This window comes from Microcebus murinus, chromosome 6, assembly GCF_040939455.1.
Source record: "Microcebus murinus isolate Inina chromosome 6, M.murinus_Inina_mat1.0, whole genome shotgun sequence".
Classification (NCBI taxonomy): Eukaryota; Metazoa; Chordata; class Mammalia; order Primates; family Cheirogaleidae; genus Microcebus; species Microcebus murinus.
The window spans coordinates 92,751,117-92,766,841 of record NC_134109.1 but is presented as its reverse complement, the minus strand read 5'-3'; the positions used below and the strand labels follow the sequence as shown (position 1 = coordinate 92,766,841).

At 38.4% G+C, this 15,725-nt stretch overlaps 1 protein-coding gene and 1 pseudogene across 2 annotated transcripts in view; one reads left to right on the top strand and one right to left on the bottom strand.

Annotated features, from left to right (window-relative positions):
* Nucleotides 1-15,725, top strand: part of NEDD4 (NEDD4 E3 ubiquitin protein ligase) — a 129,127-nt gene that overhangs the window by 53,836 nt on the left and 59,566 nt on the right. The window contains exon 1 of one of the 2 annotated variants that reach the window (XM_012783072.3): nucleotides 3,951-10,236. The exons of the other annotated variant lie outside the window; for it this stretch is intronic. Within the exon in view, the coding sequence (XP_012638526.2) occupies nucleotides 8,689-10,236 (1,548 nt within the window). The 5' untranslated portion in view covers nucleotides 3,951-8,688. Of the gene's footprint in view, nucleotides 1-3,950; nucleotides 10,237-15,725 lie in introns of those variants that run through there. 2 annotated transcript variants of the gene reach the window in all.
* Nucleotides 3,568-3,985, bottom strand: LOC105881414 (anaphase-promoting complex subunit 15 pseudogene; annotated as a pseudogene).

Below are 15,725 nucleotides of genomic sequence, written 5' to 3'. Positions count from 1 at the left end.
TTACCTCTCTTCAATGACTCTCCAAAGTGTTCATTGAGCTTGTACCTGGATGTCTAAGTTTCTAGCAAGTCCAGGGAAGTTTTCCTCAATTATTTCCTCAAATAGGTTTTCCAGCCCTTGTGTGTTTTCTTCTTCACCCATAGGGATGCATGTGATTCTTATATTTGGCCATTTTACATAATCCCATATTTTTTATAAGCTTTGTTCATTCCTCTTAATTCTCTGTTCTTTCTATTTGGCTGACTTATTTAATTAAAAAGAGTTGTCTTCAAGCTCTGAGATTCTTTCTTCTGCCTGGTCTAGTCTATTCTTAAAACTTTCCACTGTGTTTTGTATTTCCTTAACCTCTTCACCGGCTGCGAAACCTTGCCCATAGCCGGCACTCATAGTCTGCACGATAGTTTGTGCCGTGCATTGATGACGAATCCGTTTTCCTCTTGTGTGATGAGGAAAGCTTTAAAGCACTAAAAGCTTGTTTTACTTTACAGGCAGCTTTACTTGTAATGTAAATCAGAATAGATAACATATACATATATGTTTTTATTATGTTATTTTTAAATGTTTACAATTTTATTTTGATAAATGAAAAATTAGAAAAGTCAAATCACGACTGTTGGCTAAAGTCGATGCTTGGCAGTGCGTCTTCATATCATGGCTATCGGCTAAAGTCAACGTGTGCCTTCATCTGTGGCTGTCGACTATAGTCGATGCTCATACCAAAGTGGTTAAATGAAATTTTCATTTCCACATGTTCTATTTGTTGTTGTTGTTGTTGTTTAATATGTCAATCTCTTTAGTGAATTTTTCATTCATTTCCTGAATTGTTTTTCTGGTTTTTTGAGTTGGTTTTCCATTTTCTCATGGATTTTATTAAGCTTCCTTACAATTCCTATTTGGAATTCTTTGTCATTTCAGTATTTTCATTTTGGTTGGTATCCCTTGCTAGAGAGCTGGTTTGCCCTTTTGAGGTGTTCTTTTACTCTGATTTTTCATACTTCTGGAGTTCTTTCACTTATTCCTTCTCATCTGGGGCAGGTGCCACTTCTTATTTTTGGATTTTCTTTAATTTAGATGGGGCTCCCCACACACAAACATATTTGTAAAGGAGTGTCTGTAGCATATGTTGGGTAGGATCCTCTCGCTTTGCTTTTGGTGCTTTGATGGTGATCTAGGTTCTGGATGGATGCCTGGGTTATAGATATCCTTAATGTGGTGGTTTTCTCAGTTGCTAGTTGTTTGTAGGCTGTAGCAGTGGTGAGCTATGTGTGTGGGCAGAGACCCTGTCTCTCTTTGATGAGGGAGGCTGAAGGTCTTTGAAGTCCTTTCTCTTTCCCTAACCATGTGGTCTTCTTAACAGTGTGCATTGTATTGGCATGCCCAGTTTACTCTCTGAGACAGTATGTGGTGCTTGTGAGTAGGAATTAACCACACCCTATATGATTGAGTCAGTAAATGGTGTAAAGGGCTGTGCAATTGACCTCCTTGTCAGTAGATGGTGCTTGCCAGAAGGAAGAAGCTGCAGTGTTGTTTCTGGGACCTGTGACCAGCTCTAGCCTCTCAGAAGAAGCACTTGAATGTCCCATATTGTGGGTGGGTCCCTAGAACTTCTATGTGAGTCCTTATTCTCTGCCACAGCAGACGCAGGTGGGGACGTGAGGCTGGGCTAGGCTGGGTTGGGTGAGCCTGCCTTCAGGTCCACAAAATCTGATAAGGTAGCTATTTCAACAGGAGTCAAAAGTTTGCTCCTAACTTCTGGGGAAAACTGCCAGGGAGGGGCTTAAGTGCCCCCCCCCCAGCCTGAAAGTCTGCTTGAGGAGGCAGGGCCATCTGAGATTCACAATCTGGCTGTCAGGAGCTTGTTTTGCTCTTTTCCCCACTCCCCTGCTCCACAGTCTCCCACCACCCTCTGCCAGCAGGAAGAGGCTTAGGCTAGCTGTGCTCCCCCTGGTGGCACTGCAGGCTGGGAGCCTCCCTATCCAGGTTCCCTTTCTGGGCTGAGAGCACAGCCTTCCTGTGGGGAGAGGGGTGCTTCACAAGTGCACTATGGCAGGGACACACTCTTTTTAGTTCTATCTACGCGGGCTCCCTTGTCTCCTGAGATTAGTCACAAGTTTCCCTCCTATGCCCCCAAGCAACATGATCAAGTCCTGAGGGTATGGGATTGGCCTGCAGGCCTGTCCCCGGATCCCTGGAGATCAATCCCTTACCATACCAGGGAGAAGCATGCTGGTCCCGAATTGCCTATGAGGTGCTCAAGCAGGTTTGTTGTCCCTCCACTTCAGGGTGTGCCCTGCTCTAAAGAAGCAGCTGGCAGGCAGCACTGGGGAGGGCTGGTGAGCAGGGAGTTCACTGTCTGAGCACCCCTTTGTCCTCTGCAGATCTTTAGGGGGAAAGATTTGAGCCCCTCTCTCTGTGAAACCCATGGTGTGGTATATGCACCCACAGGGAGGAAGTAGCACCTTCTGAGAGCCCTAGCTAAATCATCTCTCTTGGAAGACATGGGGAGGAAAAGAGTCCATATGGAGAAAAGCTAGCACTGTGGTCATCTCTGTCTCTCTGTCTCTCTCTCTCTCTCTGCAAGGCAGCCCACCTGGAATGTCCAGGCTCTGGGATCATGCAGATCCCCGGGGACCCACTGGCTCCCTATGGCTCCCACAGTCTGGGGCAGAGTTGGGAAATGTCTGTGTGGAAATGAACAAGGCAAAAACTGAGGGGTTGAAGCCCCCGGAGGAGGACAAAGGCACATAGTGGGTGGAGAAGGAATATGGTGCCTGATGTCTCGGCTTGGGTCTGTGGTATGGGAAGTGCCCCAGGATGGCTGGCAACGTGATGCTTTGTCCTCAGGAAGCTCCCAGTTCACTGGTTGCAGCAGCTTTGAGGCTCATAGGGTAGAAAGGCCCTTTAGCATCTCAGGAACCTGCTGACTGCCAGAGATGGGAGGGAGTGAGGGAGAAACAAACAGCTCCACCTACCTACCCTTTTTGCTGGACTCGAAGCCTCTTGGGGGTTATCCTCTGCCAACATCTTGCTCCTCCTTGTTCTGTTCCGCAACTTCTTCCCGTGGAATCTCTTGTAGTTTCTGGTACTTTTCCTTCAGAATTACACCCAATCTGTGATTGTTTGTTTATTTTTTCTTTTTCTTTTAAAACTTTTCCTTCTTTCTGAGACACCATCTGGCAGTTGGTGTCTCTGGTCAGCCATCTTGGCTCTCCAAAACCCACGTAGCTGTCTTTTGCCAATAGCATTAGTATGATGTTACTCTTTCTTTCTTTTTCTTTCTTTTATTTTGAAGAAAAATCACTCCTGTGTCTTTATTAAAGAGTTAGAAAGCGATCAGACCTGGCAACCAAGGGGTGAGGCATTGGCCAAAAAGGTGGAGTGGGCTCAGGCCTTGGTGATTCAAGAACAAACTGATGGCCTGGGAGGTGCCAAGGAGACCATGGCAGCAGCTGAGGAAGTACCCAAGGGCACTTTCAGGCCCTGGCGCCATCAGCTGGTTCTGTGGGGCAGGGGTGGGGGGAGTGTGGGGTAGGTTGGGTTGGCCTGGAATCTCCCTGTGGCCACCCTGCTTTGTCTGCCTAGGTCATCCACTGGTCCTGATCCTGTTCGTTGCCTTCCACGTCCACCTCATTGACCTCTCCATCATCAGGTGACTCATTGTAGTCATTCATCTCGTCCATGTCCTGCATGTCTTCATCATCCTCTGAGTCTTCTTCACTATCCTCATCATCTTCATCATCATCCTCTTCTTCATCATCATAGTGCTCTGAAGCTGGCTTGCCACTGGGAAACCAGGTTGTTGTCTTTCTCTGCGATGCTTTGGAGCCAGGCCTGATGCTGCTGTTCCTGCTGCTGCAGCTCTGTCTCCTCCACACAGGGTCGACCCAGATTAAAGTGCAGTGTCTCAGTCACATGGGGGAAGAGTGAGGGGAACAAGGTGGTCATGGCTTCTAGACGCACCGGCAGCCAGCGGCGACCTGGAAGCGTGGTGTGACTCTTTCTAATTGCCAAAATTGATATTGACTGTCAAACACTGATCAGTGCATTAACATTCCTTGAGTATTTACTGTGTATGCAGTAATGGACAGACTGCAATGATAAGTTGGAAGAAAATGCATTGCCTCTCATATTAACAATTGGATATTTCTAGATTGATAAATATAACAAATAAAATTTTGAAACTTTTAACTAAAGGCAAAAACAAAGAATACATTAGATATTATAGGTTCTCACACTAGGGAGTCAGAAATTCTGTTATAGTCCTTCCTGCCTCTGATTTGGTGCATTAGCTTGTAACCCTAGACAAATCATTTAATCCTTCTGAAAATATTTTCTCATGTTTAAAAAATGAGGATGACAGTATTTTCCCTGCCTAACTCCATAAGTATATTGTGATGATGAAATGAGACAGTGGCAATCAGAGCACTCAGAAGATTCTTCATCATGATACAAATATAAAGTGCTGTTTAACATTAATGGACTCAAGCATTTATAGCTCTTGATACCATAGTTTTTTGTGTTATCTAAGATATACCATTTAGTGTATCTACTGTGTTACATGCTCTGCTGTGCATTGGACATGTAGCTTTTCTCAAGAAGCTCACTTTACCAGCAAAAAGGAGCCGGAGATAATTAGAACAGGGTGGTGTGTGTCATTCTGTTCCTCTGATTTGTTGCTAGTCTTAGCAGGTAATTGAAGCATGTGGATGACTTGAGATGTTAACAGAAACTGTAGCCATTGGTGGGGTAGGTAACAGACCTTATTGTATAGCAACAAGTGACCCTATGCCACTGTAAATATCACTCTATCTTTGTTCTCCTATGGCATTCTCAACTAAATGTAGCATTTTCCTAGTAAATTCTCTTTGGAAATGTAGGGCAGAGAGCACAAGTATACTTTTAAGCAGAAACTATTTCTAGTCATCTGAAAACTGTTTCAGTACAAGTGATACTTGCTTTTTGAGAAAGAGTAAGACATATTCCTTTTTATCCCAGCCCATTTTAAGACTTGAGGGTTATAAAATACAGTAGTTTGGTGATGGTGATAGTGGTGGTGGTAGTCATAGTGATAGAGCATTTCAAAATGATGTGCCTTTAAAAAAGTTCTAGCCACCAATGCAAAAGTTAGGACTTCTGTGTCACCAGATTAAGAGATACACCTGCACACATTCAGCAACCAAAGTTTTAAGAGCCATGTATATTCTGAGTGGAGAACTTGTGCTTCTCAGGATATATATATATATATATATGTATGGAGAAAGAGAGACTGATTTTTAAGGAACTGGTTTACATGATTGTGGAGACTGGTACATCTGAAATCTGTGGGAGAAGTTGGCAGGCAAGTAAGGGTTAATGTTGCAGACTTCAGTCCAAAATCTTGAGGGCAGGCCAGGAAGCTGGAAACTCAGGCAGAGTTTCTACTTTGCAGTCTTGGGGCAGAATTGCTTCTTCTTGGGAAACCTCAATGTTTGCTGTTAAGGCCTTCAACCGATTGGATGAGGCCCACCCACATTGTGGAAGGTAATCTGCTTTACTCAGAGTCTACTGATTTAGATGTTAATCACATCTAAAAATCTTCACAGCATTATCTATACTGGTGTTTGACCAAACAACTGGGTACCATAATCTAGTCAAGTTTTCACATACAGTTAACCAACACGGTGGACTTTGGCCTTCAAAGCTCTGGTCAATGATTACGATTACCCAGAGCCCATCCTTACCATATAGGTAATCACATTATTTTCTGTGGAGATAATCAATAACCAGCAGCTCAGAATGTGGGTTCCTGAGCTTCAGTCCTAAGACATTATCTGTTTTATTCCAGAATATAAAATTCTATAGGACCTGCGTGGATTCCCCCCAGATGAGGGGGGGAGCTCTTTACTTGAGGTCAGGGTCGATGCTGTCCTTTTGCCGAGCTGAGGGTCTACATTTTACGTAAGGTTCCTTGATTCGCATGCAACTGTTGTAATAGTAGTGCAGATCCTATGCAGTCTCAGGCCTGAGTCAGCAATCCAATTCAGCCTCTCTACAATTTAAACTAAGGCTGTAGTGCTAGGCAGTGCATATGATTCTCTTACTTTATTTTTCCTTAGCTGAAACTCTCTCTGTAAATTTTTTGAGCATTATTTCTTCTTGTCTAGCTGTAGTGCTTAAGTAGTAGCTGGATCAACTTCAAAAAAAAAAAAAACCCTGAAGGAAAACATTAGGCAGTCAAAGTGACAGTGGTGACATCATCGATCCATCCAATCTTCTATCTGGTGATCTGGGTGTTTTCTGGTGCTCACTTTGTGCCCAGGATGAGCTCAGGGTGATCAGAAGAAATGTTTAGTTATGGTTCTCACACTATGGAAGCTTAAAATCTAGTTAAGGGACATGAAACTGATGCTCATAGTGAAGGTTACCAGAGAGAAAACATTTATCTAGCCAAATACCTGGAGGTGAACTTAGATTCAGTGTGGGTCTAACAACTGATATCAGAGAAGCTTTTCTTATTAACTTGAAGATGTAGGCCATGGGCATGAACAGTTAGATCTTACCCTATTAGAAGTGATCTATTCTTTGAGTTGTTAGACCCACACTGAATCTAAGAAGGAAAGCTGAAGTCATTTGAAAGCAAAGTAAAATGATTAGGACTCTTCCTTCTTCAAAGAAAAAGGATGGTAAGGGAATATTTACTGAAGTCTGTAAAATCATCAAAGAGATAAGTTATATAAAACCAAAATTACATAATAATTATATTACCAAGTTTATACATATGCTATTAATAAAAGAGTACTATCTCATTGTTATTGTCAAATATAATTTAACAAATTCCCATATTGCTATTTTGTTGTCTTAATTGATTAAAAGTACTGTTTTTAAAAAATTGTGATTGAAAACATCTATCTTAAGCAGTTTTATTTTTTAAACAAAGTATGAGTATATGTTTTACATATTTGCTTTTACTTAGGAAAAAAATCTTACTTAGAAAAATACAACTTGGGTGTAGTACCATGTGGTGTAAACAACTGAACTATTTTACCTTTTACTTACCTATGAATGAGCCAGTATATGTTTATTACTGGAGTTCCAGCTATAAAATTCAGGTAAGGGGTTTAAATATACCCTGGAGTATTATTTAAAAATAAATTTGTTTCTTTCAAACAGAATACCAACCTTGGTCTATGACATTTGGGAGAGAAATTAAAATATTAAAGTTTTATTGCCTAGTAAACTGAAAATAAAGTAAAGGTTAAATAAATACAAAGTAGAAAAAAATATATATACAAAATCACAACCTCTAAAAGGACAAACAGTCTACTGTTCCTCTACTGTGGGAGCTTTATCAGCACTAGTTAAGTAATCCTACCTCTAGGGCAGTGCTGGTACTAAAGAATGTAAACAAGTATGTACTTTGTTTATATAAAGAAATGTGCAGCATGGTTTGTATTTCTTTATAGATATCGAACAGCTAAATGGATTGTTTCAAAGCACCAGTAGGGGCCAGCAAAGAGCTCTTAGAGTTTTTCAGAACAGAATTGGCATTGAGATATGTTTATTTGATGTGTTAAATCCCTTTTAGACTTCTTTACTTACCACAACACTTTCTTAAGTGAATGAATTGCAGAGACAGTGGAATAAAATATCCCGTGTGTTCAACTATATTGGGGTGTAGGGGGGTTTTTTTGGGTCTAATCTGCATATGTTTTTAATGGAATGTTTGCTTAGGCTATTTCTTGGCAGAGTTTTAATAGTCAAAATATAAATGGCATCATTTAAAGACTCTACTACTTGGCTGGAAAAGGCCTTAAAATTACTGGAGAAAATGCTTGGTGACAGCTTCTCTTAAACTTTTTTTTTTTTTTTCTCAGACCTACGCTCAATTTTTGCAATAGTATTACCAAGCTAATTTTGTAGTTCTGTCCTTAAGCTTTCACTTTTTATAACTGTACTTTGGAAGCTAAGATATTTATCTATTTGATTTAGTGCTAAAGTTTTAATTCACCCCGAAGTTCTGGTATTTCCAAATTTATACAACTGTTTGAATTTACTCATTAAAATAATTTAACAGTCCATATTCCTTTCTACGTTCACTAACTTGACCAGATTCCTAGTATGGCTACTATTAGGAAATTCAGTCTTCGATTTGATACTCAAATACATGGTGTTTCGTTCCTACCAACTTCCTGTAATTCTATACCTATGGGTAAAAATATTAGTGGTCAAACTCTGCTGGAGAAAGTATAGGCACTGTGATTACATAGTTAAATGTTCATTTAGTAGAGCTGGAGTGAAAAAATACTGTTTCAACTTGAAATGCTAGAAGATTGTTGTTCTTGTGTTACTCATTCATGCAAATTGGAGAAGGTATAATTGAAACAAGGTTGGCTGTGTTTGAGTCAGTGTGCTGCAGCTGAGCTCAGCTTAAAGGTCGCTGGAAATCAAGTGCTTTGTAAGTGAAGGCTTTTTGACTACAAGCGATTCAAGACATTTTGGAAACATCAGTCTCAGGAATGGGTCGTCCTTTTCTTTCTATGATATCCGATATCTAATGTTTTACTGAGGATAAAGGCTACTGCTTAATAACTTTTTTAGGCACCATAAATGATTTTTTCTTTCGATGCAGTGCAGCTGCTTCTAGCTTGTCTACGGACAGAGATCTTTGTTATGACTTTCAGCCCTTAACATGTTTGGAAATGAGAACAAATGGCACAAAGCTTACGATTGCACTTTGCAGCCAGAAGAAGCAATACTTATCCTTTGTCAGAAACCTCCGGAGATGATTTGGATAGCCATGTTCACATGTGCTTCAAAAGACCAACACGGATTTCAACATCTAACGTTGTTCAAATGAAGCTGACTCCCAGACAGACTGCACTAGCTCCGTTAATAAAGGAAAACGTTAAGTCTCAGGAAAGATCATCTGTTCCGTCATCTGAAAATGTTAATAAAAAGAGCAGCTGTCTACAGATTTCGCTACAGCCAACAAGGTACAGTGGATGTCTTCAGTCTAGCAATGTCTTAGCTGATGGTGATGATGCTTCATTTACTGGTATCTTGAAGGGTGGCATTTACAGCAATGCTGTGGTTGATAATGAACTGAATGCTGTGAATGATGGTAACCTTTTAAGCAGTTCTACCATTTGTAGTGGTAGCCTTAGTAACTTTTCAACCAGTGATAATGGATCTTACAGCAGCAATGGTAGTGATTATGGGTCATGTGCAAGTATCACAAGTGGAGGTTCATACACTAACAGTGTTATCAGTGACAGTAGTGGCTATACTTTTCTACCAAGTGATGATGCTTTTTTAGGTGGAAATTTATCTTCTGACAGCACCTCCAATAGAAGTGTGCCAAACAGGAATACTACTCCATGTGAAATTTTTTCAAGAAATCCAAGTACAGTTCCCTTTGTCCAGGATGACTTGGAGCATGGATTAGAGATTATGAAATTGCCAGTGAGCAGGAATGCAAAAATTCCACTGAAACGTTGCTCATCCTTAGTCATTTTTCCTAGGAGCCCTTCAAATACCCCACCAACTTCTCCAACAAGTACAGGTACTCTTCTAAGCAAAGGATCTTATCAAACTTCACACCAGTTTGTTATTTCTCCTAGTGAAATTGCACATAATGAAGATGGTCCTAGTGCTAAGGGATTTCTTTCCACAGCTGTCAATGGACTTCGGTTATCTAAAACAGTTTGTGCTGCTGGAGAAGTCAGAGACATACGGCCACTTCATGTGAAGGGCTCATTACAAAAGAAAATTGTTATTTCAAATACTAGTCCAAAACAGACTGTCTGTGAAAAGTCGTCTGAAGGATATTCTTGTGTTTCAGTGCATTTCACCCAACAGAAAGCAACTGCATTAGATTGTGAAACAGCAAATGGTGACTGTAAACCAGAGATGTCAGAAATTAAGCTTAATTCTGATTCAGAGTATATTAAGCTCATGCGTAGGACATCTGCATGTTTACCATCCTCCCACAACGTAGATTATCAAATAAATATCAACGGAGAGTTGGAAAGACCAAATTCACAGAAAAACAAAAACCATGCTGTTTTACAAAGAAGTATTTCATTGGGAGGAACTTATCCAAATATTTCCTGTTTATCCAGCCTTAAGCACAATTGTTCTAAGGGGGGACCATCTCAACTACTCATAAAGTTTGCATCTGGAAATGAAGGTAAAGTTGATAATTTATCAAGAGACAGCAACAGAAATTTCACAAATGAACTATCTAATTCTTGTAAGGTAAGTTTCCTTTGGTCTTAGTAAATGTTAATTTATACTAGAATAGCTTAATATAATATTTGATTAAAATTTATTATAACTAAGCAGTTTTATATACTTTCCTGGTCCTTAACTAACAAGTATTTTGTAGTCATGAACTTTGTAAGTCTGGAGAACCCCCTATGGTTTTTTACTCTATTTGTTATTTTACCAATGTACAAAATATGTATTCTTTTTTAAAAAAAAAACACAAACATTTACTAAGTGATTTAAGCCATAAAAACTTCCTATGGTTTAAAAACAAGCTTAAATAACAAACTATTTCACAACATTTTATCTTGGCGTATTTTTCCCTCAAATGGCATAGTATGTTAGTATGTAACTCAATATTTTGTTCCTATTTTCAAAAACGATTATTTAGTTTCCTTACCTCCTTAATCATGAAATGAAGTAAAATATAGAATGTTTTTTAAAATATTAAACAAAAAAACCCATGTCAAAATGTGAAGATCTTTTTATAAAGGAATATAGAGGAAATATATCTCTGAAATACATGTATTTATAAGATCATTGATAAAAACTATTATGCTGCATGTTTAAAGCAGAGGAAAGCTAAATGTCATTTGCATTTGTATATACGCTTAACCACAGGAATTTTGTTTCCACCCTATTTTTCTTTAGCCACTGGTTAATACTGCCTTCTAAAATGTCATTCACTCTTTCAATAATATTGAATTCTAAGTTTTATATTTTTGAATTTGGCTTAAATTCCTAGGCATCTCCCTTAATTTTCTATTTACCTGATTTGGGGTTTTTTTTGACAGTTTTGTTTTATTAGTAATTTAACTGTAATGACTCTTAGCCAAGAGGTTTTTTTTTAAAATATAATTTGACCTTTCCAAGGTATTTAAAGTGTTTTGACTGAATTAGATTTTGTAAATTTCTGTATTTGGAACATCTTGCCAGATTCCAGGAAATTTAAAAAATTTGCTAACTAAACCAGTCTAGATGACTGTACATAATAGTTTTGGAGAAAAAAACCTATCTGTTTATCTGTGTTTTTATAACATCCAATATCCATATTAAAGTTTTTTTTAACTTCTGGACAAGTAGCTTTAGGTAAATAAAGTCTTAAGTAATTGCTAGTTTATTTTCTTTCTCTTGAAATCTGGTAAATATAATCATTGTTAGCAATGCCCAGATATTAATATAAACAACTAGTTTACTGAGGATGAAAAAAAGATCCAATTTCGAATTTTGATCTATGTTTCAGAATATTTAATTCCACTTCGGAAATTTTTCAGATTATAATCCAGTTAACTGTTTTCTCCCCAGAAAAAAGAAAGAGATACTTTAAAGAAACATTAATAGTTTGCTAATTGCATTAATGTTCCTTGTAAATTTATGTTACACTTAATGAAATAATTAACATGAAAGGAATAATTAACCTAGAAATATTCTTAGAAATATCCTTAAAATAGTTGATTTTGTGGTAATATTATAGTTTATTGTTATTGATGCTGTTCAAAAGAGTATTTTAAATGTATTTTTAATGAAATGTGAATTAAATGCCTTTTGCATTACTAAAAATATACATTTTTATTTGTTTTATTTATACTTAGGTAAGCTAACTTAAATTTTTTGTGTGTCACAATCAAATGTCTGTTTTTGGGAAGATTCTATTTTTTGGTAGATTATTGGATTATAAAATAGTTCAAAAATGTGCAGTTTGCTAAAGACCTTTAAATTGTCCCCCCTTCTAATGTTAATCAGACAACTTCTCTTTATGAAAGTATTATAAATGATATAGTGACAGTTAAATTCAATTTATAGCATATCTAAATTGATCTAATTGATAAGTAGTAAATTAAGGTCTTGTTTATGAGGAAGATTGTAATGTTGCTTTTTCTAAACATATCAGTTGCAACAACAATGGGTTTTAGAAATAATCCTGTGTTTATCAATAATTATATATTAATCTAATTATAGTGGTATATTGTAACTCATTTATAAATAAACAGCTCCAAAAATATTTCCCATGACTCCAGTTAGTCTGGGTTAGTATTCTGATATGCTGAGTCTGGATTCACATTTAACAAGTTGATATTAGAGTAGCATTTAGTAATGTCAGCTATCTGTACCAAGCAGCCGTGAAATTAAATCACTGCTTTGGTCAGAGACCCTGATTTCTAAAGCACTGAGAGGTCTACAGATTCTTATGTGTTTAGCTACCAGTCACTGGCATATAAAATTAAGTTTCTAGCTCTCTACAATGAGCTGCTCATTAATGACTAATTTTTAAAATCTGGTGCGAGCTTTTACCTGAATCTGGGACACATGCTCTGTTCTGTGTTTACAACTTAAAATGAAGATGGGATTTTGTAGTCTGCATGATATTTCAGGCATAGCAAAGAACATAACAATAGCTGGCATATGGTTATTATATATATGCCTTTTGAAATACAATATTACTTTTGTAAAGGCTATATAATGAGTTTCAATCTGAAAATAAATATTTGAAGTTTTAACATTTTAATATTTTGTCAGAAATAGGCTAAGGAACTAAGATACTTATACAGTTGTAATAATTACTATTATTCCAATTTCTAAAATCTGTATAGTAGTTAATTTTATTATTTTTCTCTATTTGTTGTTTCCTGAATCTCCTTTGTCATTAGAATGCTCAGATTTAATTACCCTATTATTTAATGCACCTTATCATTTTGCCCAAGTTTGTACATGTCTTCTATTCTTCACTCATATACACATTTTTATTAGAAATGTTTTTATGTTTTTCTTTTTGTTATAAAGGTTTTTGTTTATTAGCTGTTACTTAATCCTGGGTAGGTAAATTGCTTAAGCCTAGTGTAATAGAACTTTAAAACATTTATGTCTCAATTATTTTGAAGCCTTTAACACTAATCTCAAGATTATATATTTCAATCTTTATTTAGTATTTCCTAAATTAAATTCTTAAAATATATACTTATTTTAGTGTTCCATTATGTTCCCTGTCCTTATTTTATTAAATTTAGCAGAATATTTAAAGACATTTGGTTAAATTTATTTTTAATAGCACCTAATCTTTCCTATAACAACCAATATGACTCATAAATATCAACTCTGAACTAATGTAACAATGACCACTTTTAGAAATTTGGTAAAAAATGTATACTTGTTTATGTATATATTGCTTAGAACTGAGGAATCATTAATTTCAGAGAGGTTCAGAGAGCTGAATTGTTTCCTTGGACATACTTTGTATTCTCTGTAGATGTGTCATCTTTAATTCATTTATCCAGCACACATTTGAGTGCCAGACACCGTCCTAAGCATTGGGAATAAAAGATGAGCGAAATACAGTCTCTATTCAGGGGAGTTCCTAGTAATAGGAGCTCTAATAATGAGGACACACTGGTAAACAACAACAACAAAAACCTTCAGTCTATTGTGTGATGTGCTCAAACAGAAGTGTGTATGAGAAAGTGAGAAAAATGTGACAGCATTTTTCTGGAGGAGAGGACTTGGTTGGTAGAGGAAGACTTCACAGTGGAGGCGACATTTGAGCTGTATCTTGATGGGTGAATTGGAGTTCACCAGGCAGAGAAATTTTAAGAAGGCTATTCCGGGGCAGGGATTCTCAGTCTCAGCACTGTTAACATTTGGGGCAGGATTCCTCTTTGTAGATAGAGGGAGGCTATAGGATGTTTAGCAGTATCCTGGGCCTCTAGCCGCTAGATGCAAGTAACACCCCTCTCCCCCACTATGACAATCAAAAAAAAGTCTCCAGACATTGCCAAATGTCCCCTAAGGGATAAAATTGCCCCCTGTTGAGAATCACTGCTTTGGCCAGGAGCAGCGGCACATGCAAGGCTAGAGATGTGAAAGAATCTCACCCTCTATGTAGTGGAGTGCCACTAAAGCATAGAGCAGCCTAGGGAAGTGGGAGGAGCTGATCTGTTGGAAGTAGGTTGGAATCCCATTAGACCTGGTACCTCATGCTAAAGACAGAGTAGTGTATGTCCTGCTAAGAGACAGTAGTTAGGCAATGGAAGTCATTATTTGGAAGTGTAAATTGCTCATTTTTGTGTTTTTAAAATATACATTTTCATGATACCATGGATTATAAATGAATCAAGGTTTTCTTAACTTGGATAACTGAGTGAACGGTGGTATCATTAACTAAGGGAATTCAGGAGAAGGGGCTAGATTGGGAAGGTGAAGAAGGAATCACATGTTGTTAAGTTTGTGTGCCTGAGACGCTGTGCCGGCAAGTAGGGTGGTTGGAGAGACAGGACCAGGGTGCAGGAGAGAAGTGAGGCTGGAAGTGCAGATCGGGGGTATAGTCAAAGCCTCAGGTAAGGATGACATCTAGAGAACATACAGTGAGATGGATAAATTGGAATTCTGGGGACCACCAACTTTGGTGAGGTGATGGAAGAAGAGAGAAAGAGGAGACTAAGGAAGGGCCACTAGAGAGGGCAGGAGAGCATGGCATAGTGGAGTAGAGGGCGGGGAAGGAGGAAAGCATGCAGTGCCACAGAGAATTTGAGTATTCACCGGATGTGGCAATTAGGAGGTCCTTCAGGAAGAGGAGGCCCAGGAGGAGGTGGGTCGAAAGGCAGGTTGAAGAAAGAATGAAACAGAAAGAGTCAATGTAGGTTGCTCGCTAAATGTCATAAAGTATGAGATGGCTTAGGTAAGGTTTACTAATGATTGCTATGGAGAAGACACAGTATAACCTGGTATATAAGATGTATGTGGTGTATATGACAAACTCCCTCTCTACAAGGAGAGTACAGTCTCTTTTCCAAACACAAAAACAAAAAAAGGTTGTAGCTATAGAGTAGGTTGGAACTATAGAATAAGTGAGTGTGAACAGTGAAAACTGAAATGGAGATTCAGTAATATGAAATGAGGGAAACAGAAAACTAGAAGTGAGAATTTGAAACTACTTACCACTAGCATAACTCATTTTGGATAGCATTATTCTAAGGTTCTCAATCCCCTGCTATGACCAAAACCGAGACAAAACAAAATAGAACTTCCGTGTAGAAAACAACTTGGTATTTTAAGGCCTATTTTTACAAACTACGTGGCAAATAAGTAACTGCCTCTGTCACTGGCTTTTTCCAGGATGTGGAGCCCACCTTGTGCTCGCTGTTGTAAGCCCCCGCCTTCTGGGTCTCCCTTTTCGTTACGGACGACAGGGGAGCAAGACAGACCAGGAGAAGCCAGGACCAGGGACCTGTTTTGGGCAGAGGGGGCTTGGCAGAGTCTATGGGCACAGCCAGGCAACAGATCTAGGTCGGGAAGGTAGTCAGCAGAAACAGCAAATGAGTGCCGGGAAAGGGAACCAATGGTCTTGTCAGCATATCCAGGAAATATCTGAATTATTGCTCAAGTGCCTGGTTCAGTATTCTTTGTTTGCCCTTGTGTGAAGTTGGGGAGACTATGGTCAGATGAAGACAAATACTTAGAAATATAAGGAAAAAATTACAAAACAAGGG